The 27,012-nt window shown below is 36.7% G+C and overlaps 1 protein-coding gene across 2 annotated transcripts in view; it reads left to right on the forward strand.

The window, feature by feature from the left end:
* The first annotated feature begins 339 nt into the window (after positions 1-339).
* ASZ1 (ankyrin repeat, SAM and basic leucine zipper domain containing 1) overlaps positions 340-27,012 on the forward strand; it is a 91,353-nt gene continuing 64,680 nt past the window's right edge. For both annotated transcript variants that reach the window (XM_072652956.1, XM_072652957.1), the window contains exons 1-4: positions 340-619; positions 1,187-1,286; positions 6,917-7,039; positions 9,682-9,793. In XM_072652956.1, the coding sequence (XP_072509057.1) occupies positions 518-619; positions 1,187-1,286; positions 6,917-7,039; positions 9,682-9,793 (437 nt within the window). In that variant the 5' untranslated portion in view covers positions 340-517. The remainder of the gene's footprint in view (positions 620-1,186; positions 1,287-6,916; positions 7,040-9,681; positions 9,794-27,012) is intronic.

Consider the following 27,012-nt stretch of genomic DNA (forward strand, 5'->3'; position numbering starts at 1 on the left):
CTGGGTTGTTGTGAAGCGCTGGGCCGAGCGCCTGACACGCAGTTAGCGCCATCCACACACTGGCTATTACTATTATCAACTTAAACAGAACAATGTACAAAATGGTCGTGCCCTCTGCAGCCCAGAAGACAACGCTTCCAATCCGGCCAGTGCTAGGCAGCTCTGGACCTCTGCAGAGTGAGCGGCCTGGACTCCTCGGCAGAGTTCTGCCCAGCCCGGTTCCGGTTCCGGGATGAGAAGGCCAGCCTCTCCTCCCACGCAACACTACAAGTTGGGATGCACCACGTGCCTGGTTCCCGGCGGGGATGCTCGCGGGACGCGGAGGCGGGGTGGGGGGAGGGGAGGGGTCAAAAGTGCGCATGCCCGTGCTGCCGGCGCCTCGGCGTCGCCGTCCTAGGCCTTCCCCACGCGCCCCGACTACGCAGGCGCGGCGGGCCCTAGGCTGGGCTGGGCTGGGCGCGAAGGGGCAGAAGAGGCCGGGGCGGCTTCCTGGAGCCTCGGGCGCCCTTGGCCAAAGATGGCGGGCTCTCTGGGCAACCTGGTGGTGGCCGGGGGAGGCGAGAGCAGCGACAGCGAAGAGGACTACTGGGATATCGGGTACATGGATCGTCCACCTCAGGTAGAGGGCAAGGCCCCGCCCCGGTTTTGTCCCCACCCCTAGGCCAGGCGAGGCCGAGGCCCGGCCCGGATCTGGGCCCTGGTTGAGCCCGAGGCCTCGTGACCCTCCGGGGCCTCAGCTTGTGAGGTTACGAGGTTCTCCAAATCCCCCCAAGCTTCTGGTTGTTCTTGTTGTCCCTTCTTGTAGGAAGAAGGACCGTCCTCGCCACCCCTGGGTTTAGCTCTGCTGTTCTGGGAGTTATTGCAGAATCCCAGAGCGCAGCTGCGTTTCACTTTGCTGTTTCTAAAAACCTTCTTTTCATCTTGACCATTATGTTTAACGACAACCGGTTAACAAAAAGTGCGTGATAAACGTGTCATGTGTGATATTTTTGTCCTAAAAAGATGATAAAAGAGGAGATTCCCTTTTTAAAAAAATGCCAAACTAAAGTGTCTGCTTGGTGTTGTGTTCTAAGGCTGCACATGAGTAAGAAGCAAGTTCGATATCCCTTTTTTGGAGCATTTGAACTCAGTGGCGGCTGAGGGTCTCTTCCAACCTTTAAAATCTAATTCCTTTTTGTTTCTTCAGACAACGAAAGGGTCCTTAGCGACTGAAGAAAGAGATGAAACCTTTAAGAAAGCTTTGACTTCAGGAGATGTGTCGCTGGTTGAAGAACTTCTGAATTCTGGTGAGAGAAAAGTTGTGGACTCAAGTTAATTTTCCTTTGACAAAATTGTGACAACTCAGAGTCCCCCCATTTTTAAATGTCCTGTCATGAACTAGAGGACAAAGGGATTTGTTTCATTGGCTCCCCTGAATTTATTTTTTCTCTTTCTGCATAATCTTTTCACGTTGAGTATTTCTGGATACAAACACAAAAATATCTAAGGCTGAAAGTAAAAATGTTACTATTAAGTTCTACAAATGTTTTCTACATCCCACCACCTTTCTTCATTCTTTTACACTGGCTATACCTCAAGTCTGAAATGTTCAGCCCCCTGATGTTGGCCTCTTGGTTTCCACTTAAGACCCATTTCAAATTCCACCTATTCCGAGAAATCTTTCTTGGCCCTGCCAGCTACTAATGCCTTCCTTTTCTCAGAGGATCTTCCATTTTCTCTGTATAATTAAGTTCCAATGAGTTCAAATAATTAACCCAGTGATATTCCAATTCCCATTTTTGGAAGTTACTATCATTCACCTTTCTATTTCCCTTTGTTGATTTTCAATTTTAATTCTTTGGAGTTAGTTTAAGCCAGAAGCAGTACCAGGAGAATTTTGGTATTAAAAAGATGGGTCTTTGTTTTCATAGGAAGCTTGAGATCATTAATAGAACTGTGCCATTTCCTGCTCTCCTATTCAGCTCAGGGTGAAATCCATCCATCTTTCCTGTCTTTCCCAGAATTGAGAGTTTTGCAGCAGCCTTCAAGATGGAATGGGGAGAATAGGAATAGGTGTCAAGGAGACTAACCTGGAGAGGATCACAATATTCAGATGTGAAGTGATGAACAAGGGTGATGGCAATAGAAAGGAAAAGATCAACTTCAGAAGCCCTTGACAGGAACTTGACTGAGGCAGCATTGCACTAGGACTGAAGTCAAAAAGCTGGAATCGTCATCACTCTTCTGGCACTTACTAGCTGTGTGACCATAGGAAGGTCACCTAACTTTTTGAGTTTTCCGTATAGTCGTTTGTAAAATGGAGATAATCATAATATGTAACAAGAAAATAAACCTTCACAGGCTTATCAAGAGGACCAAATGAGGTCAATTGTATGTAACATACTTTGCAAACCTTCAAGTGCAACATAAATGTAACCTGCTACATTGATGAGAATCAGGAATTAAAGATGGCTTTAAGGTTTTGAGCTTGGAGAACTGAGAATAATTGCTTTACATTATCTCATAATGTCTCCCTCAATGTTGAGCACATAGTAGCTACTCAGTAAATATTAGTCAAGTGCATTAATGAATGCATAAAAGCAAGACTAGCAGAACAATTTTGTTTTCTTAATATTGGAAATAAGATTGATAGTAATTTTACTTTATTTTTTTCAAATGAAACCGTCCTTTCCCTCCACACCTCTCCACCACACTCAGTTGAGAAAGCATGAAAAACAGAGTTTTTGTACAAGCTAAGGAAAAAGGATATAAGTAGAAACAACAGTTCACTACCCATTAGCCACTTATTTTCAGTTAGAATTATTGGAAACTTTAACAGAAAGCTTGTAGGAAAAAACATGTTCTCATAGTGACTATCACTATATGAATGACAGTAGAAATTTTGGATAGGGAGAGAGGAATGAAATCTGGTTTTATTGGTATAGGGAACTCTCAAATTAGGTAATATCATATGTTAGCGGAGGCTGACATTTGGGAATCAGTTGTATTTAATTTTTCAGCATTGAAATTGGAAAAATAATATCTTTTGTAAATAGTATTACTTTGTGAAACTTCCTTTTAATGATGTTATATCAACCTAACCTGAAAGATCTTACACTAGACTGGCCAGTTGGAACTTTAGAAATAAAGTAGTTGGGTAATCTTTTCTAAATTTAAGGGCAAATAAATATATTGTATCTATACATATGTATAACATAATGTAAATATACCAAACTAGTAATAATGGTTTTTAAAAGTATAATATAACTCAGACAAAGCATATATATGCTTCCGCTTTTTGAAATTGATATTCAGTTGAGAAATGTATAAGCGGTTGAACTGTACTATGGCAAAATGTAAGATCTTGAGCATACTGATAAGTGGTATTAAAGAAATGTAGATTTATAATAGGTAAAACAGAAAGGTAAAATAATGTGGTACATAGAGAATCTGCATTCAGGTCCTTACAGATTACTCTGTAAGACTACTGATTACAGATAAGATGCCAACCTACATTAATAGAGAGAGTTTTCCTTATCCAGGATTTGTTTGTGCCAATGAAATTATATGTCCAGTCCCTATATTCTAAGTAAAACAGATACAGCCCTTTCTTTTAATCTGAGACTTTACTATTAAGAGTTTTGAGTAATGCCAAAGTCCTGGAACTCTTAAATTTTATTCCCCTATTCTCTTCTAACATTCTCAGAGCTGGTGTGGCATGGTGGAAGATAGGTTGGGTTTGGAGAGGACCTGAGTTAAAAATATTGGCTCTATTACTTTCTGTGTGACCTTGGACATGTCACCTCTCAAAACCTCAGTTCCTTAACTTTAAAATGAGGGAACTGAACTAGGTGACTTATAAGATCAGTTACAGGTCTGCATTTATGATCCCTTGTAATATAGTTGATAGGTCTAGCTCCAGGAGCAGTGAGGGCAAAGTAGTTTGTGTTCATAGTATTTGCATGTATTTTCTCACTGGGGGGAGGGAACCTCTGCCCTATATAAAAAAAGTTCAAAATTTAAGTGCAATGTCAAAAAGTAAATATTTCTGCAGATATTCTTCCTTCGAACTTTGTTCTTATCCTAAAGGTATTCTCTTGTTTAACTTTTATCCAACCCTTTCCTCTTTCTGCTTCAAAACTCCCAGATATGTATTTTTGCGTATTCTAAAATATTTTCATTATCATTTAATCATAGAATCTCAGGAGGGAAGACATCTTGTTCAGTCTGTGCCTGTATGGAAATATCCTTAATAACATTATTGGTGGTCACTTAGCCTTGTCTTTAAAAAGTTCAGTACCAAGGAATTAACTCCTGAGCCTCATTCAGCTTTTGGGGAACTGTGATTGACAGGATGTTTTACCTTTAATCAAGTCAGAATATGCCAATGTATAAGTTCCATCCATTGTTCCTAGAACTGTCTTCTGGAGCCAAACAAAACAGGTTTGATTTTCTTGTCCACATGATAATTCTCGTAGATATATCATCTCTACCTCTCGTTTCTCCCACCAAAAAGTCTCTTCTTAAGTTTATCCATCCCCAATTCCTTGAACCAGACTTTGTGTAGTATAACTTTTAGTCCTTTATCATCCCATTTAGCATTGTTTGTACATCTTCCGGTTTTTCATATGCTTTCTAAACTTTGGCATCAAGAATGATATGTGATATTCCTTATATGGTCTGAACACGGCAGACTAGTTCAGTTCAACAAGTATATAAGTGCCTAATATATACCAAGTGTGCTAGGCGCTGGATGTACAAAGACAAAATAGTCCCTTCCCTTAAGAAGCTTGCTTACATTCTAGTTCAGGCTAATAGAGGTTACCTGATTACGTATATGAACATGTACGAAGTAGATTCAAAATGACAGGAGGCAGGTGGTGGTAATAAGGAAAAACACTCAAAGTTGTGAAGATCAAGAAAGGCCTCTCAGAAGAGATGGTGGTTTAGCTGAGCCAATAGGCATGTGTGAGAAGAGGAAAGGGAATTCCAGGAATGGGAGACCACTTGTCCAAAGACATACAAGTTGGAGGTAGAATGTCGAATATCTGCTATTTCACGTAACTGACTTAATCCTTCATAACGTCTGTGTTAAGAATCCATAGCAAGTTGAGGAGAACGGCATATATATGCCTATATCATACCTGACCGTGGTTTTTTTTGTTTGTTTGTTTTCTTATAAAATATTTATAAAGTTTTTCTCAAAGAGACTGTACTGCTGTCATTTGTTTTAATAAATAGGCATTTTTAAAAATCCATATAAGTGCTTACTTAAAGACAAGTACTGTGCTAAGCATTAGGGATACTGATAGAAAAAAAATACAGTTCTTGTCCTCAGTGAACTTAAATTCTAATTGAAGATGTTACAAGTAAAAGAGTTCTACTGCATTATGCATAGAAAATGTAGGTATCCTGAGGGTTTACCTACAGAGGTCATGATAAGGCCCAATAATCACAATGTTTTCAGGTGGCCTGTTTCACAGGAGTGGCCCATCATCCCCAGAAACTGCTGTCTTTACCTTGGGGTCTTTTGGGTTGTAAACAAATAGCACAGTTGGTGACCTGAATCCTCTCAGGTAAGCCAATTTTGTTTGAAAGAGATCTTTAGTGGAGGTCAGTAGGCATAAAAATTTTGAGGAAATTCTTAATTTGTGTGGATTTCCCAAAGGGCAGTACAGAGATACATGCATGGTGGATATTGGTAGAATGTGGCATATTACTAATAAACTGCAGGAAAATGATATAAAATGTTATCACATCTATAAGTGGAAAAGGAATTGGGCCAGTCTTGCAGTAAGAGAGAGAAGCAGATTGTGGTTTATTCCATCTCACATAAAGATATCCAGAGGAAGGCCCCCAGCACATTGGCTGGATCCTCTATGGAGAATTTATGGGAAGACATGGACAAACGTTGTATAGGCTTAATTACATTGCAGTCAGTACCCCTGGAAGAAGTCAGGTCAATGAGATCGCAAAATTAAAGTGTTGGGTAATGTGTGAAGCATAAATATAACTGCAGATTGAAGTGGAAATAACTTGGATATGAGGTGTGAGAAAGAAGGGAAGGAGCAGGTCAGATATAAGCATGAATTTCCCAAAGCAAAAGCAGAGGTGGTGGGGAATTATGTTGGATCAGATACTCGTTTGTGATAGCCATATGTTGGTGTCTTGGATCCAAAGGTTTAAATGTATTTAGGAAAGGGGGGTGGGAGTAGGAGAGGAGAATAGCCTCAAAGTAGAGAAAGAAACTTCATCCCAGCTGGTTCATGGGATAAGAGATATAGAGCTGGAAGAGACCTTTGAGTTAATTCAACCCTCTCATTTTATAGCTGAGAAAAATGAGGTCCAGAAAACTTAAATGAGTAAATGCTCTGAGTCAAAGGAAAAGTCTCCTAAAGTTAAATCCGGCAGTCTTGCCTATATCTATGTGTGTAATAGAAGAATAATGACAGAATGCAAAGTTGAAAGTTGGGTATTTATACACTGTGAAGTTTCTTTACATAATTTAATTATTTTAATATCATGCTACTTGCCATTAAAATGTATTTTCATATATTCTTCTAGGGGTCATATGAGGTAGCCTTTAACACAGATGTTCTGCCTCTCAAAGTCATTGTCATCGAGGGCTTCTACTATGATAAGAAATATATGTCTTCATTTTATATATTCTTTAAATCTAAATATGTTTTGGTTAAAATGTATGTTAGCTATGGTGATAGAGCCCCTGAATTTTAGAGCTGACAGGAACCCAAAAAATCATCTAATCCATCTCTCCAAGAAGAAACTGAAGCTCTCAAAATTTTTACGTTGTTTGAAGTCACAACAATAGTGACAAAGCAGTATTTATTTTCTCACTCAAAATAAAAGTGCATTTCACAGCCTTTGGAGATTCTTACAAGGTTCATTCTAATCCTAGGACTTATTTTTATGTTTACAGGAATGAGTGTGGAATCCAGTTTTCAGTTTGGATGGACTCCTCTTATGTGTGCTGTTAATATTGCTAATGTGGAGTTGGTGCGTATCTTGTTGGACAGAGGAGCTAATGCAAGCTTTGATAAGGGTAAGATATTTAAGAATTAACACATGATAAATTTGATTACTAATATATATTATCTTGATGAATCCCTTTGTTATAATCAAAATAATTTCATCTAGGTAGTGTTTTAAGTACCAACCAAAATTAAATTTGAAAAAATAGACATTTTGAAACTTTCTGTTAACAGAGAGGTGGGATCGCTTTACCACCCCTCTCATTCCTTTATTGAAAATGACTTAAAATGTCCATGTCCTTTGACCAATGAAAAGACCTTACAGACACTAAAATACTCATAGCAGCACTTTTTGTAGCTATGAAGGGTGAAAACAAAGTAAATGCCAATCGATCTTGGAATATCTAAACAAATTGTGGTACGTGAATGTAATGGAATGCTATTATAGCATTATAACAAATGATGAAAATGAAGAATGCATTGAAGCATGGGAAGATTTCAGTGAACTGATGCAAAATGAAGTGAGAGGAATCAAGAATACTAGACATCATAACTAACTAATGTAAGTGGGAGAAAAAAACCACAAAAATTAATGCTGTGTAAATTACAATGACTCAGTTTGGTCCACAAGAAGAGTTAAGAAAACACATCTCTTCTTTGCAGAAATGGGAGACAGTAGATCCAGATCAATCAAGCGACAAGCATTAAGCATCTACTGTCAGTCAAGCACTGGAGGCATAGACAAAAATGACAGACCATTACCTTAGGGAGTTTATATTACATTCGTTACATTGCACATATTATCAGACTTCATTGATATTTTGGTTAATTATGCTGAACTGCCCTGCTTTCTCCTTAATTCTTTTTAGTAGGGGATATGGGGAAAGGAAATAGATGGAAATTAAAATAATATAAGAACAAGAGTAGTGATTTTTTTTTTAAAAAACTTCAAACTAAAGAAATTAATAGGTAGTTATTTCTGCTTCCATTGTTACCAACTCTTAACACCTCATTTACAGGGATATTAGCAGAACTACTCTCAAAAGTCCTTTTCTTAGCCCTGATCATTGACCCAAAGGATGCCATGAGAGTGAAATTCCCTGTCACTGAGACATGGGGTATTGAATTCTCAGATCTTGCTCTCTTTGGTTGTGAAGGTATGGACGACTAGAGTCCTAGCTCCAGCCCTGGTTAGTGACTTTTGAGATGAAGGTATATATTAGTTATCCAGGCTTGACCTATTATTCATCTAAGTGGTTTGATTAGATTCTGACAGCAAGTAATGACTCTGAGTCATTACAGAAGGCTATAATAGTGGTGCATTAACTTTTACTGCAACCAGAGACCAGCAAAGTACAGCAATGAAACCTACAGTAAGAATATAAGTAAGAGAGGGGGCAGGATATGTGAAAGGCAGAGCTTCCCCTCACGGATCTAGGTAATGTATGTGGAAAAGAATATCTGATACCTGGGCATCAACTGAGAGTAGGAAACAACTGTGCTGTCAAGGCACTTGCAGTTATTGCTCCACTGACTGGGGCTTTGGGTAGATTTTGATAGAATTCTTCAAGGATTATCTCCCTTCCCTGTGCCCATCTGTATAGTGGTTAGCTTTTCTCAAGGTGCAAGGTAGGCAAAGAACCACCCAATGATCTAATTTGAAACCATCTAGATAGTGATAGCCATATATCTGGAAGTGGGATAGAAAGTGGTCACTTATCAGAATTTACAGGAGACCAAGTCATGAAGGTTTAGCAAGCCAACTAGTAAGTTTCCACAACAAATTAAAACTACATCACAAATCAGATTTACAAGTTGGACCCCAGGTTATGAAGTGGAGTCTAAAAAATATCAAAGGATCACACAACAATGCAAGTTTCTATTACTTACCTGTAAATGTATGAAGAAATCTAGTGGGCAGAACTGGGTACAGGTTTATGAGAAAGCCTCATGACTTAGGACTAGTCTATCTTGTTTAAACTTTAAACTTTCATTTGTATTAATTATTTTTGTCCCCTTCCTTACGAAGGATTTTTTTCTTTAAGTTCCTCCTCCTCCATTTTAAATCTCATAATTTGACTTCCTTAGAATTCTATCTTGTTTCTTAGAATTGCTGTCTTCTAGTTGAGCCTATTCCCTAGATAGAGCCAAGAAAAATCAGATATACCCATTTTTGTAAGTCACCTTTATTCACTAACCTCTTCTTCTTTGAAGTTCTCTCCATTTGTTTATATCAGTGATTACAAATACGTGTGTGTGTGTGTGTGTGTGTGTGTGTGTGTGTGTGTTAAATGGAACTCCATTTTAGTCTTCCACAGTAAATTGAGTATCTACCTGGTTCAGTCTTATCCTCCATTTGAACCTCTATCATCAACCTTAGTGACTTCAATATTCAGGTTGGGGGCCCTTTTCTCTCCCAGTTCACGAATCTTTACTCCAAGGAATTTTTAGTTTTGTTCTTAAACCACTTCCATAAGTGGTCATTACTGAGACCTCACCATCACCTAAAATAATTCTACCTTCAACATTTTAAACTCTAAAATTCACCTGATCACGAGTTATTTACTAGTATATGTCAAGCAGTACTCTTAAATTCCTAACTATAAAGTTAGTTGTACATTCCACCACTGTATTGTACTAACTCTTTTGTTATGTACTATTAAAATAACTAGTACTTTTTTTCTTAATATGTATTTTCTCTATTTCACTATAGATCAGTATACTATTTTGATGGCTGCATGTGCTGCACATGCTTCTGAGAGTCAGATTTTAAAGACTGTAGAACTGCTGCTTTCAAGAAATGCTAATCCAAATGTTGCTTGCAGGTAAGGGAAATTTTTGAACTACTAGTAAAAGCTAAGACTTTATTTATTCACTTTTATTGATCTTTTGAACATTTGATAATATAGCTTCTGTTCTTTATCATGAATAAATGCATGTTTTCTTGGCCACTAAAACTGTGATTTTTAAATGTCCTAATTCTGGTATCAAAAGTAACACATGATGGTGGCAGTTTTTTGCTTTTTCCTTTTCAGAGAGAACTCTTTAAGTGGGATTGTGATGAGGAGAAAAAGCTGCCCATTTTTTTATTAGCCACACACTTGAAGGGATAACATAACTGAAATATGGCAGAGTCCTTTGGGTGTCTTTCAACCTCCTAGTTCAGATTCCATAACATTGGTCACCTAAGCAAGTTGCACAGTAGGCACAGATTCAGTCATGAACTGCGACCTTCATCAAGGAAGTACATGTCAGTCGTAATGAACATTGATTTAATTTCTTGAGTTCATTCAAAAATCTCTGCTCTTGCCTTTTGCATCATATATGTTTCTTCACTCTTTCAGTCATTACTGGAAGGGAGATAGTAGTACTCAACCCCAGCGGATAATGTCTGACAAAGTGCATAATGAATTGAAGTGAACAGCCGTTTATGGAACTAAATACATTCACTGAGCAGATATTTTATTAAGCCCTAGTTAGTGCAAGACCTTGGGTTAGGTTTTATGTATACCAGCTCTGGAGCTTGCTTTGACTTTGGGAGGCCCCAGAGTCACATGCAGTGTGGCTAAGTATTCTAGGCTATTCTCTTTGGAAAAAATCTATTCTAGACTCTGATGTCTATCTCTAATGGATATAATTTGGCTTTTTTCCTATAATCCTTTGAGATTAATCTCAGTAAATAGCCTTACTTCTCCATGCATGTTGATGAGTTATTATCTTGGATTATTATGATCTGTACCTTTATTTCTCCATAGTCATACAAGGGTATTCATATACTTGTCATAATTAGCAACCAATGTTCTGTTTCCACAGTTCGTAACTCTGAAATTCCTAACCATAACCCTCCTTTCCTTTCAACTCTCACTGTTCTCTTACTCCCACTCTGTACTCACCACAGCCTCTAAGTTTCTCTGCTGCTCCTTGCTTTTCCAAGCCCTAACCTGTGCCCTGAACTCAATTTTTCTGGATCTGCCTGTTTTGTAGTAATCATTTTACTTTTCCCTACAACTCTATTGCCTTCCACACACTGAGAAGCTTTTCTTCCCCTCAAAACACCTGTACTCCCACTTTTATCTTCTCACTCTGTAAAAGATCTTATATAGTTATCTTGAGTTCTGTCTTCTCTGGATTTCCACACTTCAAAACCTAATCATTTCCCATCCTCTCCTTTTTTTGCTTCAGTTTAGAACACCAACCCATTACCCAAATCCTCTATCTCAGTCCTTTCCATCTTCTGTAGCAGATTACTTCTTCAAAGGATCTTCTGTCTTTGCCTAATTTTGAACCTCTGTCTACTGGTTCTTTTCCTCCTGCCTTTATATATCCCCATATCACCTCCATCCTTAAAAACCTTCACTTGACCCCACCATCCCCTTAACTACCTTTATCACTACTTTTTTTCCACACATTTTTTTCTTGGAAAAAGCAGTCTACAGTCATTGCTTCCATTTTCTAGTCCTTTTTTAAAAATTATCTTTTTATTACTAACAGATATCAAATAAAATTAATTAAGTATTCATTAAGTGCTTACAATGTGCCAGGGGCTGTTGGTGTTGCAGAAACAAAAATGAATTAAAAAAAGGATTATATATGAAAGTGACTATCTGTCAATTTACACCAACTCATCCTCTTGACCCCCCATGGAAGTATCTCTTGTAACAAATATGGACAAGCAATATGAAGTAATGACTGGACTATAACTGGAAATGTTTGTTTCCTTCTACATCTCTATTTTATCACCTCTGCTAAGAGGCAGGAAGCAAGTTTACCATTACTATTTTGAAGTAAGGATTCATCACTGGGTTAATTAAAGTTCTGAAATCTTTCAAAGTTGTTTTCTTTTATGTTTTTATGGTCACTGTGTTCACTGTTCTGATTCTCCTTACATTTCACTCTGTATGAGTTCACATGAATCTATCCAAGTTTCTCTGAGCTCTTCATAGTTGTCATTTCCATTACATTCATATGCCATAATTTGCTTATCCATTCTTCAGCTAATGGACAGCCACTTTGTTGCAAGTTCTTTTGATACAATAAAAAGTGCTGCTGTAAATACTTCCTTACACCTAGAGTCTTTCCCATCTTTGATTTCTTTGGAGTGTATGCCCAACAGTAATATTCCTGGGTCAGAGGTATAGACAACTTATTGATTTTTAGGGTTTAATTTACAATTGTTTTTAGAATGATTGTATCAGTCCATAGTTCCATTATGCATTATTATAGTTCCAGTTGCATTAGTGTTCCTGTCCTCCCACAGCATCTCTAACATTTGACATTTTTGCCTTTATTACTTTTGCCACTCAATGTGTTGTAAAACTTCAGAATTGTTTTAATTTGCCTTTCTCTCAGTAGTCTTTCAGATGGTTGTCGATAGCTTATATTTCTTCTTTTCAAAACTTCCTGTTGATATCCTTTGTCTGCTTAACCATTCCTTCTACTTATTCTATAATTTCTTGCGTTCTGGTTTCTGTTCTCATATGATATTATGGTTTGTATTATAGTTTAACTTCTGATACTTCCAGGCCCCCTTTCTTCATTAATTCCCTTGATATTTTATGCCTTTTGTACTTCCTAATGAATTTTGTTATTTTTTCTAATTCTGTCAAGTAATCCTTTGGTAGTTTGATGTTATGAATGAAAAAATCCTGGGAGACAATATCTGGGTAATTAATTAGGTAATTAATCAATTAGGCTAGCCAGCACTCAATAAATTGAGAGTGGTTTTTCTCAGTCACCAAAGATACCCATGGAGAGCCTGAAAACCTTACCTGCCATCTTCAATATGTTGCTAAGACCTGTCAGTTTCACCTCTGCAGCATCTCTCATGTATACTCCTTTCCAACGCCACCCTAGTGGCTTATATCTTGATTATTGTTATAGCCTGCTGGTGGATCTGCCTGTCTCAACACTTAACTCGCTGCAGTCCATCCTCTATTAAGCTACCAAAATGATTTTTCTAACATCACTGTCCTACTTATTAAAAACTCCAGGGGCTTCCTGTTGCCTCCAGGATCAAATTAAAAATGCTTTGGCATTCAAAACCCTTCAAAACCTAATCCCCTCCAACCTTCCTATTCTTTTTGCACTTTACTTCCTGACTCTTACTTTTCAATCCAGTGACAATGGGCTCCTGGCTCTTCTATGAACAAGATACATCTCTCAGCTCTGGGCATTTTTTCTGGCTATCCTCCATACCTGTAATGCTCTCTCTTCCCACTCTGCCTACTGATCTCCCTGGCTTCCTTAAAGTGCCACATTTTATAGAAAGCTGTCCCCAACCCCTCTTAATTTTAGTGCTTTCTCTGTTAATTATTTCCTTTCATTTTCAATATAGCTTGCTTTGTATATATGTTTACATGTTTTTCTTCATTAGATTGTAAGCTCTTTGAGGGAAGGAACTGTCTTTTACTTTTTTTTTTTATATCCCCAATACTTAACAGAATGCCTGGCACATAGTTGGCCCCTAATAAATGTGTTTTGATTGATGTGCTATACTTTGTTCAGGCATTATCTGCATAATAGACACAGAGTTTGCCGTTTTTGGTATAACAGGAAATGTTGGTATAAATTTTTTTTGTATATAAGGGCCTTTCTCTTTGTATTTGGTTGTCTAGTAGTAGTATCCTTTGACTAAATGGTATGCACTAATTAGTGATTTTTTTGAGTATTGTACCAAATTGTTCTCCATAGTAACTATACTAGTTCATAACTCCACCCAACGGTGCGTTAATGTGTCTGTCCTTCCATGGTCACTCCAAAAATTGTCATTTTGGAGGGTCATCTTCACTAATGTAATGGATGTGAGGTGATACTTTAGAATTGTTTAATTTGCATTTCTTTTACTATTAGTAATTTAGAACAATTATTCATATGATTGATGACAGCTTGTATTTCCTCCTTTGAGAACTACTTATTAACTCATTTGGCCATTTTCTTAGAGAAATTTCTAATATTTTTTTCCCGCATAATCTCATGAAATATTAACATTTAAAGGGAATTTAGAAATCTGTTCCATTCCTCCCATTTCACAGGTAAGGAACTGAGGCTTAGTAAGTTTGGATCATAACTTAATTTCTCTGAACCTATTCTATAAAATGAGCATTATAATAATACTATTACTACTGGTAATGGTACTTGGGAAAACACTTTGTAAACTACATATACGTATATATGTATGTGTGTGTGTGTCTGTGTAGACTATATACATACATACATATGTACACACACTAAGTATTATATTTATCATGTATTTTAAATGTATTGATGAGGAACATGCTCTGAGAAAAGTAAACCAACATTGGTTCTTAAATTTGTCTATACAAGAAAACTGTGGAATAGTGTTGCAGTTTCTTGATTCATTTTTGTCAAGGCTCTTCTGGAAGTAAATACGCAATCATTTAGCCAGAAAAAAAGTATTTTATTATCAGAAGAAAAATGAGTTGAGCAATTGAGTTTCCTCTAATTTTTTGGAGAATTTGTTTTGGAGAATATAAATTTGAAGAATTTATTTTCTTTCCCAACTAAATCATTCTCAAATTTTTTATTAACAGTAAATTTCAGGCCTTCTGACTTCATACGACATTCTTTCATTTGCATTCTTAGAATTTAAAATTTATTACATAGCAAAGATGAACTTTGGGCCATATCTGTTGATGAAAGGGAATTGTATTTATTTTTAAGAATATGATATTTACTAAGCTTAAAGAGTATCTTAATATTTAGTAAACTATCCTTTTTGATTTGAATTCACAGAAAGCTTTTGCCCATTTTTAGTTTATTTTAGCTTTCTTAATTTAGTTCAGCTTTCCTTTCCAGGCTTATTTCACATCTATACACTCATATCTATACACTCTGATGTGACTATACTTGTCTTGGTGCATTTCCTTAAATAGGAAATTACCTCTTCCTGTGCTTTTGTGTAGGTTCTACACTCCTCCTCCTCATACCTTGTCTAGAAAGCACATTCAGTTGATATCTAACTCTTAGAATCCCTAGCTTCCTTCCCTTTTTAACAAGAATTTTCCTGACACTCCCAGCTTCATCTCTGAAATTGCCCTGTATTTATTTTGTGTATAGTTAGTATTTCTTTATATGTGGACATATTGTTGCTGATAGAATGTTAGCTCCCTGAGAGCAGGGACTGTAATTTTTTTGTCTTGGTTTCTCCAGCACCTAATACAGTGTCTGGCATATAGAAGGCATCTCATATATGCTTGTCAGTAGATTAATTCATTCCTTAGTCCTGATCAACAGTGAAGATAAATTTTAATATGAGGATAGAATTATGTACTGTCAATATTCATGGCTTTCAAATTAGAAGACCTTGGCTCACATCCTACATCTGTTTCTTACTAATTACCTGAACTTGGCCAAGTCATTTATCCTTTGAACTCCAGTTTTCTTATCAGTAAAATGGAAATGATTACATTTATTTGCCTACTTTATAAGGTTCTTGTTGAGGATCAAATAAAATGTAATATGTTTTAAAATTTTAATATGCTGTGTTAATGCCAGCTTTTATCATTATCACTCAATTCAACAAACATTTAAGTATGTTAGATATTGGGGATACAAATATGAAAACAAGAATCTCTGCTGTCATGGAGCTTTTGCGTTCTGCTGAATTACCTTGGTTATTATTATTGTTATAGCACATTGCAATTTAATTCAGCATGCATGCAAACACAAGTCAGAGATAATAAAGAAAGATAATTCCATATTACCCTAATGAATGGAACTTAAAATTTCCTTCTTAGAGATAAATGTAGCAAATTACACAATTCGTCATTAATTTAGGACTTGAGTGCTAGATCATGTAGAACAGAGTAGAAGTATGATAGTTATAGAGTTCCCTAAAGGGATATTAACCTGATTACAGTTTTTAGAAGCCCATCAGAGCCAGGAATAAGAGTTTAAACTTGGTACAATAGACTAACAGTTCCCAAACTTTTGATTCCCAGACCTCTTTACAGTTAAAAAAAAAAATTGAGGACCTCCATCCCCAAACAGCTTTTGATTATATGGGTTATAGCTATTGAAATTTACCATATTTAATATTATTAGCTAATAGTTAGCATAAGGAAAATAGTTTTGACTTAGATACTCATAAACAATCTCAGGACCCACAAGGGTCCCCAGATCACCTACACTTTGAAAACTGTTACAGTTGTCCCAGTTATCTTCTTTTGAATTTGCTTCAGTTTTTCAAATGTGACACCAAAAACTGAACACAGTACTCCAGTCATATGCTGATCCAGGGTATAAGATACTCTGGGCCTCAGTTTGGGGCAGAGTCCATGGAGGGCCCTCTAATGAAAATGCTTTTCATTTTCAGTGCCCAAGTTCCACTTAATGGCTGGCTTAGAGTGATTATCAATAGTAACAGTTTCTCTTTCCCTCTCCGCTTGATTTAGTTTTTTTTTTTCTTTTTGTTCATTAAAAGGGTCATTCCCTGACTACTTCCTAAGAGGCCTATTCACTCAATGGGCATTACCTCCCTCTAGGTGAATACCTGAAAAGACCAAGGTCCCCCACTACATCCTGGGCCATCTCCAGTCATCCTGATGAATATCTGGTCACTGGATTCCAATGGCTGTGGCAGAGAAGTAAGGCTGGTGACCTGCACAGCCCTCCCTTACTCAAATCAAAGTCCAGTGCAAGTCTTGTCATCATTTCTCTGATGTCATCATCTTCTTCGAAAATGAAAGAGGAACACAACATAACAACAGCAATACAGTGGGAATGCCACCTCCTTCATTCTGTACAGTACGCCTCTTTTAGCGGTGGTGTAAAAAAACGACTTAGATGGGAAAAACCCTACTTTTAATATTCCATATCTCCTCCTTTTGTTGCCATCAGGTGTTTTACATGATTTGGTGTTTGTAGGAGTATAACACATTCTGTAATTTTTCATCATGAAATGTCACTTATCACTTTGGATATTAAATGTACTTTGGAGTAACAATCTGTTTTTTCCCATATCTAACACTGAACATATGCCAAATGTTTTCAGTGAGATTTAAGTGATCAGAATTTATTAGTGGACTTCTATGACCACTAGAAGTTGAAAATATACCAAAAAATTATGGCTAGCTATTTTAATGAAAATATCTAGACCTTTTAGGCTTCCCCTGGACTTCTGTAGCCTGGAATGAAAAAAGTGAGTTTTATCTGTAAAAATGATCTTTTCCTATTATTTCGTAGCTCCAGTCTTGTTATTGGCTTGCCCATGATAAACATATTTTTTTTCATAGCAATAGCAAGCAGCCACTTCTTAAATTAATCTTCTTGTTCTTCCAGAATCAAGAAATCTGTGCCATGGTGGCATAGGTTTCATACCCTAAATCAGTAACAGTCCCACAAGTTCATCTGAAGGTCTTTGTTTTCTGAAGATTGGTTAGACTATTGATAGCAGTAGTTTGTCAGATGGCATCATCTTTTGTTTTTCTACCTCACTTTGCTTTGTATTTTGGTGTGACATCCAAGTCTGTGATCTTGTATTTCCTTGTGACAGTAGCTACAGAATTTAAAAAAAAAAAAACAATTAAAAAGAAATGAATTGTATGTATAGCACGGAATTCTGCATTCAGCTATCTGAGAACTACCCAAATATGGAAAAACAGCCTTAGTCTAATTTCATTTGGTCAAGCTTAAACATTCTTAGTCAATTTAGTGTCAAAAGTACAAAGGCTTCACTAAAATGAAGCCATGTCAGAATTAGTGCTTTGTCTTGAATAATTTGCATTGAACCTTAATGTATCCTAAGGCTTTATTAGCAATTCTTGCTACTGTATCATACATTTGATTCATATTGAGTTTATGGTCTACTGAAAACGCAAGACTTTGGAAAGACTTGTCTGTCCATCCCCTCTACCCCCCCCCCCCCCTTCTGCTTTGAAAGAGCTACTTTGTATCCCAAAGAGATCATTACAATGGGAAAAGGACCCATATGAACACAAATATTTGTAGCAGGTCTTTTTGTGGTGTCAAAGAATTGGAAATTGAAGGGATGCCCATCAATTGAGGAATGTCTGAAGAAGTTGTAGTATATGACATCAGAAAAACCTGGAAAGACTTACATGAGCTAAGTGAAGTGAAAAACACCAGAACATTGTACACAGTAATAGCCACATTGTGCAGTGACTAATTTTCATAGATGTGGCTTTTCTCAGCAATGCAAAGATCTAAGACAACTCCAAAAGACTCATGATGGAAAATGCTATCCACATCCAGAGAAAGAACTCTGGAGTCTGAATGCAGATGGAAGCATACTATTTGTTTTCTTTTTTGTTGCTTTATTTTGTTTCTACTTTCTTTGTGGTTCCTCTCATTGGTTCTAATTCTTCTTCTCAATAAGACTAATGTGAAAATATGTTTAGTATGAATGTATTTGTAGAACCTATATCAGACTGCACACTGTCTTGGGGAGGAGACCAGGGAAGGAAGGTGAGAAAATTTAAACTCAAAGTCTTTGGGAAGTGAATGTTAAAAAGTAAAAATAAATTCATTAAAAAAAAAAAAGGGACATTGTGTGATCCCCTACTATCACACTCTTATTCTCTCTTTCTTCCTGTAATTCATTTAGTTTTTCCTTTTGATTTCATTGACTTTCTTGAAGTCTCAACTAAAATTTCATCTACAGGAAGCCTTTCCCAACCTCTAAAGGCCTCCTTCTTAATTTTTTCCTATTTATCCTTTATTTAGCTTTGTATATGTTTGTTTGCTTATTGTCTCCCATTAGATTGTGAACTTTTTGAGGGTAGGCAATGTCTTGGCTCTTTTTTGTATCCCCAGTGCTTAGCATAGTTTCTGGCACATGGTAGGTATTTAATAACTGTTTATCCAAGTGAGAATGTGATAAGACCTTAGCCTGAAAGGGCCAGGCTCTCATATTGCATCCTGGGCCATCTTCAGTCGTCCTGATGAATATCAGGCCACTGGACCTAAATGGCTCAGGAGAAGAAAGTGAAGGTGGTGACCTTGCACAGCCTTCCCTCCCTCAAATCAGGCTGCAAGTCATGTCATCATCTTGATGTCATGGTCCTCTTTGAGAACGAAGGACGAACACATTGACTGAATGACTTAAGCATTTAGATACTATGTCATTCAGTGCGTATGTGTTAAGTATTTACCTTAATTCATTTCTGAGGGTGCCATTAAGTAAAATATGCTTCCTTGTTTGTCTTTTTTAATTCTATTTTTGCTCTTTGTGAAATCATATTTATTACTCTTGCTTTATTGAGTTGAACTGAGCCTAAATAGATTTTGTTTTAGCTTTTAATTTTTCAAAAATACTATGTGTTTTTACATAATACAAAAATTTTTAAATTATTTCTGTGTCTTTTTATTTTAAGTAGGTTTTAAGTTTTCTTGTAACCATTGTTTTTGTTGGATCCATATTATTGGATTCTGTTTTCTAATTTATTCTTCCACCATCCTCCATTAAAAATTAGTTTATACTGTTTGCATTGGGGGATATGCTCATTTCTCATGAATTTCTCTCCATCTAATTTTTTAATAATTTTACCTCTTTTTGCTCCCCCACATCCTCTATTATCACTTCTTACTCTCTTTCCTTTTTAAAACTCCTCTTCATGATCTCCCCTGTTTTTGTTCATGATAAATCCTTTCTTTTAAATATCCTCCCTCTGATTTCTTCCTGTCTTCTCTTCCTGTTCCCTCCTGTTTCCCTAGTCAGTTTAATGTATTTCTGTATAGAGTATTTTATATGTGTGTGTGTTCTTGCCTCACCAGTTCATGAGAAAGTGGGATTCAGGTGACTTTCAGTCTTCTCATGCCCTTCCTTGACCTTGACATTATATTTGTATGAGTATATTTACATCATCTCTTTTTGCGGTATTTTTTTTTTTATAGAAAGGCTCTAGATTTTGTTTATGATGTTTCTGGGATTTTAAATTTTGGCACTTCCTTGGGGGGATCATCCTTGGTTTCTTCCTACTTTTACTTTGCCTTTTTATTCTAAGATTTCTTGTAATATATCAATAGTTTTTTTGTGGAGGGAGAGCACTGTGGCTTTCAGATGGTCTAGTGATTTTTTAAATTATTTCACATATTTTAAAATTATCTCACATTGATTTTCTTGCAGGTTAAGTTTTTTATTTGATGTACCTTATTTTTTCCAGTCTCTTGACTTATTTATTTTGGTGTCATGGAGTCATTCATTTCTATTTGGTATATTCCAGTTTTCAGGTTTAATATCTCCTGCTCAGCTCTTAATTCTCTTTCCAAGTCCTCTGTAAGCTCTTTTGCTTTTTAGTTCTTTAGTGCTCCCACTTACTTCATTTCTTCTAGGAATTCTAATTAATCTTGTGGCCAGCTGTATTTTTTTTTTTTTTGAAGCATTGCTGGTAGGTGTTGTGAAGTTATTCTTTTCTTCTAAGTTTGAGTCTTTGGCATCTCTGGTCTCATAATAGCTCATTATCTTTTTTTGTTTACTCAGTCTTCAGCCTTACGTCCCTGACTGGATCTTTGTTTTAGGGCCAGGCAGTACTTTTGTTTGCTTGTAATAGTTCTGAACTCCCTAATCTGCATTCTGCCTCTAAATTCTCTGAGTCTTCTTGCCTGTTGTGTTGAAATATCGTAGGGGTACTTTGTTTCAGAGAGTTGTAAACTTTCAGGGATATGCAGGCTGCTGAAGGGCATAGTTTGCTGCCCTCCTGGGCTTTCTAGGCTTCAGACTCTGGTTAGTGTTTATTCCATTTAAATCAATAAATATGTATTAAATGCCTACAGTGTGCCAGGCAATGCGTTAGGTATCGGTCTAGACAAAAAACCTGCAGACTTAATCCTGGGTAGAGTGCCGGTACAGAGTTTTTGCCTCCAGTTCCTGTCAGCTATCTGGAATATTTTGCAGATTCAGTGACAGTTCTGCGTGGTTACCTCTCTTCTCAAGACTGAGTCTGAAATCCTCTCTCCAGGTTGGAGCAACTACTTTGCAGCCCTGGTTCAGTTCTGAATGTCAGCATCAGTTCTTTGATCCCTGTGCCCCAAGGTTGTCCATTCCTAAACCCCTTTCTGGGATCATAATGATATTGCTGTGGCCTTGTTCTACACCTGGGGTCTGAAACCTCTATTTCACAATTCCCTTGCTGGCCACTTGCCTGTGGGTTGAATCTGTGATCTACTGGAAAAGGTGACCCACTGGGGTTTCTCTGTAGAATTCCAAATCACTACTTGGTCTAGTGGTTTTTTTATATCTTTGTTGGAGTAGTGGTACTATGTATAGGTTTATGAATAATGGAAACTCCACAGTTTCAGAAAAATCAAAATTGTAGGTGATCCAAACAACAGTTTGGAAAAATCATATTGGCTGTAAATACACTGTGGTAGGCTATATCAATTTGCATGCAAGAATCGGTAGAAAAGGCATCACTATAGATTTTGCTCCCTAGCCCCAGACTCTTTGATCCAGTGACCCTGGCCTCCTTGCTATTCCTTAAAAAGATTATTTCTTTATTATTTACTTTCATTAGCTGTCCCTCATGATTGGAATGTTCTCTCTCCTCATCTCTTTCTCCTACTCTGGCTTCCATCAGTCCAAGCTAAAATCCCTTCTCTACTGTAAGCTTTTCCCAAGACCTCTTAATTCTAGAATATCATTAAATTTCAATATAGTATCAAAAGTTCTGTTTTGGGCAACTTGTTTCTGTTCTTTTATTATGTGAAAAGTGATGCTAGTGATATAGAATACAGATCTTCCCCCAGTTTGTTGTCTGTACATCCTTCCTTTCTTCGAGCTTATTTGTGCATTAGTCATAACCTAGGCAGGTTAGAAGCATAATACTTTAATTAAAACAATATTTCATCTTGCCAATAATAGGATTTTTCAAACTACTATTAGACTATCCAGATGCTGTCTGTGATGAAATCTGTTATTTAATAAAACTTAATTCTTTTCGTATCTCATTTTGTGAATCAAGAGCTAATTGGGTCAAGAATGAAGATACTTTCCTTGAATCTCAATCCTACAGTAAAATATTAAATACTACTGATTGTAAAGTAAAACAACACACAGAAACCTTCTTGATAATTTAGGTAAATGGAGGGGAAATCTTAGTCATAAAGTGTCCTAAATCACAAACTATTAGATTACATGTACAAAACAGAAAATTTTAATATTTGTTTCTTTTTAAATTTAGCTGAGTGCCTGTCAGATATTACTCAACAGATTTGAAACTAACCTAATTATCTTTTCCCCAAAACTCATCTTCCTTCTGAATCTACATGTTTCTCTTGAAAACCACCATCTTTCCCAGTCACTCAGGCTTGCAATTTGGCTTTTAACCTTTAACTCTTCCTTATCCCTAACCCCACATTCAGTCAGTTGCCAAATATGACTTACATACTTAGATAATTAGACGATATCTCTTGTTTCTGTCCGTTTCTTTGTACTCTTATCCTTAACAGTTACAGTAACCTCCTCACTGCCTCAAGGCTAAAACTATCCAGTCTCCAATCCATCTTCTACATAGTTACCAAGCTAATTTTTTGGGAGGGGGTTGGGGGAGTGGGAGGAGAGCAATTGCAATTAAATGACTTGACCAGGGTCACACAACTAGTAAATGTCTAAGGCCATATTTGAATTCAGGTTCTCCTGACTCTAGAACTAGTACTCTATTCACTGTGCCATCTAGCTGCCCCCAAACTGATTTTCTTGAAGTACAAGTCTGAGTGTGTCTCTCCCCATCTCTGTAAATTCCAAAGGTTCTCTGTTGGTCAAAATTCATTTCATGTAATTTCTAAATAATGAACAAATATGACACTATTCTAATTTCAGAAATTAATAACACAACTTCTAAGGTTTAGCTTGAAAGCTCTTTCCAATCTACCTTTCAGATGTCATGTTACTCTCTTTGCCACACTCCATGGTCTAGTTAAACTGAGCTTATTTCTGTTTCTTACTCATGGCCATATATCTCCTGTTTCTATACTTTTTATATGGGCTGTCTTTTTGCCTTACCTCTCTACCTCTTGGAATTCCTTACTTCCTTCAAAACTCTGCTCAAGAAGCATCTTCTACATGAAACTTCTCTCCCCAAATGCTAGCCTCTCCCTTACCTTGTATTGATTTTGTGAGTTCGTGTTGTCTCTCTTCATAGTACGTAAACTCCCTGATATCAGGGGACTAGTTTGTTGTTATTCATGTATCCCCACAACCTAGTAAAGTGCATGGCATATGGGCACTTAATAAATGCTTCTTGATTAAATTCATTGATATTAAAACTGTCGGGCCTTTCCCTGTACTCTTAGAATAGTAGTATTTGGACCTACAGTAGCCCTTAGAGATTATCAACTTTCGAGATGAGTAAATTAAGTCCCGGATAGTTCAGATTGTTTGAGATCATAGAGCTAAATAAATAATAGAATTTTCAAGTTCAGGTCCTATGATTGTATCTAATGCTTTTTTTCACTCTAAATATTCCATTAAATTGAAAGCAGAGTAGACACAATTGCAGTTATTTTATTAACACTTGATTCTTAGTCTTGTTATAATTAGTTATGAAATGAAAAATATTTGTATTTGTGGTCTGTGTTTGTTATTTAGAAATCCTTTGAAATGGATTTTAAAGTTTTTTTCCCTTTTTTCCTTTATGCCCCCTAGTGGACTTTCTATTAAGATGAAATAATCTCAAGTTAGTAATAACAGGAAAAGAAGTTATGCCCTAGATAATCCATAAATTTTATCATGTTTTGAATATTTGGAAATAAGATTTATACACATAAAATATACTGTCTGTAATTTATATGTACTTATGTAGTATTATACTTAATCTTTACAGTGATAAGATTGGGAGAGAGGTTAACTTAGGTAATGGTAAATCTGCAAACTATACTTGGAGTTCTTGGGGGAAAAAAAGTGGTTTTATCCACATTTTATAGATGAGGGAATAAAAATCAGATTTCATCCAGGTCATGCAGTTGTTGAAAAAACAGAAGAGCACACAAACATCTTGATTGTTTTTTTTTTTTAATCAAATTATTCATAGAAAAATTTTTGCTGAAATTCGCTTTGGTCTCTCAGTTGGAGGGATGTTTTCTTTATTGATTAGATTTTTAAAAATTGAATTATTCACACCTCAGGAACAAAAGCACAGTTAAAGCCTATGATAAAAGTATTAAAAACTAGCAACCCAGAGTAGAATATCACACTATCACTGCTTCTGAATCTAAATCAGTTTAAAATTTTCCCCAAGAATTAATAGGGATTGACAAACAAAGTATGTCAATAAAAATTTCTTTTTAAAAAAAGAGCATGGAGATTCTCTGTTAGGCCTCAGTAAACAGAAATTTCATAAAATGGCTAGACATTTGCTTCCTGAATCATGTATTGTTAAACTTCCACAAAGCCCTTCCTTTAATGACTCATCATCATGGAATGGAGGTGACCTTGAGTTCTTGAATGTTATGCTAGGGGATAGCAATCTCTGCCTGGTTCTCATGCTGGGAAGGATTGAACCATATTCCAGCAAGAGACTGAACCATGTTCCAGCAAGAGACAATGTGTACTTTTCTGAAGACTGGCCACTCTACCTAAGTAAATGGAGAGGTTTAATACCAGTATGCTGGCCTCTTGGTGATGAATTCTTGGGTCATAGCAACCAGTGAAACTAAATTACAAAGCGGCCCTCAGTTTTGAAGCCTTTTTCACATTCTGCAGAAGGTATCACAATGGTAGGAAGGGGGGAAAGAATACCAAGTTTATAAAGTTGTACTGCCACCTATAAATTTTAGTTACATTTTTGTACTTAAAATGTGATTTCCTCTGAAGTACCACTGAAAAGTAGTCATGGAGGAACTGAATCTTAGCAATCTTGACATTCTCACAGTAAATTAAACTAGAAGACAAAAGAAATCTGTAGCTAAACGGAAGGATGATTCACAAGTTCTCCTTCCAAAGGCTAGTAAAAGAGTTACTGAAATTGGTAAGGTGCTAGGTACATTGTTTCATTTGAAAAAAGAATCTATCATAAAAATAGTTGTCATTTATATACCAACACGCTAGTTAAAGAGTATAAAGAAGTAGGGAGGTTCTATGAAGACCTTGAGAAAAGTTATTTTCTTCAAGACTCAGGGTAGGGCCAAGATGGCAGAATAGAGAAAGTTGATCCTTCTCAACGTTCTCCTCCAAACATTTTTATAATAATGCCTAAAATTAAATTCTGGAGTGGCAGAGCCAACGAAATGTCAGATCTGGTAAGACATTCTTCCAGTTCAAGACAACATAGGAGATAAGAAAGAGAGATTGTGGCACAGGAAGGGAAGCTTGCTCAGAGCCCATGTGGATGAAAACGCAAGTGGAACTAAATGGTGGTAACAGAAACAGCAGCAGTTGGAGGAGTTCTCTTTACAAGGAGAAGAAGGAGTTACTGTTTACAAACAGTAAAGGGACCTGGCAGCTTGCTAGTGTTAGACATAGGATCAGAAATTGTTTGGTAGCTCCATTGTCTACACCCACTTCTGGATCATAATTCAGTGGCAGAGAGGAGCACTTTTTATCAAGAGGGAGTGGAAACCCTGAGTGACAGTATCACTTTGGGCCCCAGATGATCAGAGATACTGAGGAACCGTATGTTTCTAGTCCCAGGGGAAGAAGGGCCTTAAAAGAAGTAGTATCAATGCAATCCCAAGGAATAAGAAGCCCTTCCTGATTAAGAATCAGATCACAAATGAAGTGACCACACCTCTCCCCAGATCACATCATCTTGGAAGAACCTAAAACAAATTAAAAGAATGAAAAATTAAAATAAATAATTGACCTGGAAAGTAAATCAGGTAGAGATAATTTAAGAATTTTTGGAGTACTTGAAAGCCATGATCAAAGAAAAAGCTTAGACATTCTATTTCAAGAAGTTATCACAGAAAACTGCCGTAATATCCTAGAATCTTTTAATTTCTATTTTACTCTATGAATCTGCCAGTCACCAGCTGAGAGAGATTTCAGATTTGAAACTCCAGGATGTTTTAGCCAAATTCTGGACCCCCTTCCCATCCAGGTCAAAGAGAAAATATTTCACGCATCCAGAAAGCAACCATTCAGATACTGTGGAACCCCAGTCAGGATCACACAGGATCTAGCAGCTACCACATTGAAGGATTGGAGGGCTTGAAATATAATGTTCCAGAAGGCAAAAGAGCTGGAATTAAAATCAAGCTAACCTGCCCAGCAAAATTGAGTGTAATGCTTCAGAGGAAAAACTGGATATTTAATGAAATAAAAGACTTTCAAACATTTCTTATGAAAAGATGAGAGCTGAAAAGAAAACATGATTTTCAAATTCGAGGTTTAAGGTAAAGATGAAAGAGTAATTTATAAGAGACTTGATAAAGTTAATTTTTTTACCTTTCTATGTGGGAAAGATGATACGTGTATCTTTTGAGAACTTTATCATTATTAGGGCAGTTAGAAGGATTCTACATAGTGTGAAAATGAGTCAGTTGTGGAATGACATTTTTTTAAAATACTTAGGCAAGAAAGAGAGATGCCCTGGAAGGAGAAGGGGGAAAGGAGAAAAAGAATGGGGAAAATTATCTCATATAAAGAAGCACACAAGGAAGAGATTTTACAGTGGAGGGAAAAGCTGAGGGAGACAGAGCTTAAACTTCATTCACATCTACATTGGTTCAAAAAAGGAAGTATATGTAGGTATACATGTGTGTGTGTTTGTGTTTGTAAACATTCAGTTGGTAATGGAAATCTGTCTTACCCAACAGGGAAATAAATGGGGAAGGGTGGGTACAAAAGGGAGGGCAGATTTAAAAAAGGCAGTGATAAGAAGCAAAACAGGCTTTAGAGGAGGGACAGGATAAAAAGAGAGAAGGATAAATGGAAGAAAATAGGTTAGAGGAGAATGCTTTAGTAATCAGAACTATGAATGTGAATGGCATGAACTCACCCATTAAATGGAAGCAGATAGCAGAATAGATTTGAAACCATAATCCAACAATATGTTGTTTACAAAAAATGCGTTTGAAACAGACACACGTGGAGTTAAAATAAGGAGCTGTAGCAAAATCGTTATGTTTC

The sequence above is a fragment of the Notamacropus eugenii genome, chromosome 3 (assembly GCF_028372415.1).
Source record: "Notamacropus eugenii isolate mMacEug1 chromosome 3, mMacEug1.pri_v2, whole genome shotgun sequence".
Lineage (NCBI taxonomy): Eukaryota > Metazoa > Chordata > Mammalia > Diprotodontia > Macropodidae > Notamacropus > Notamacropus eugenii.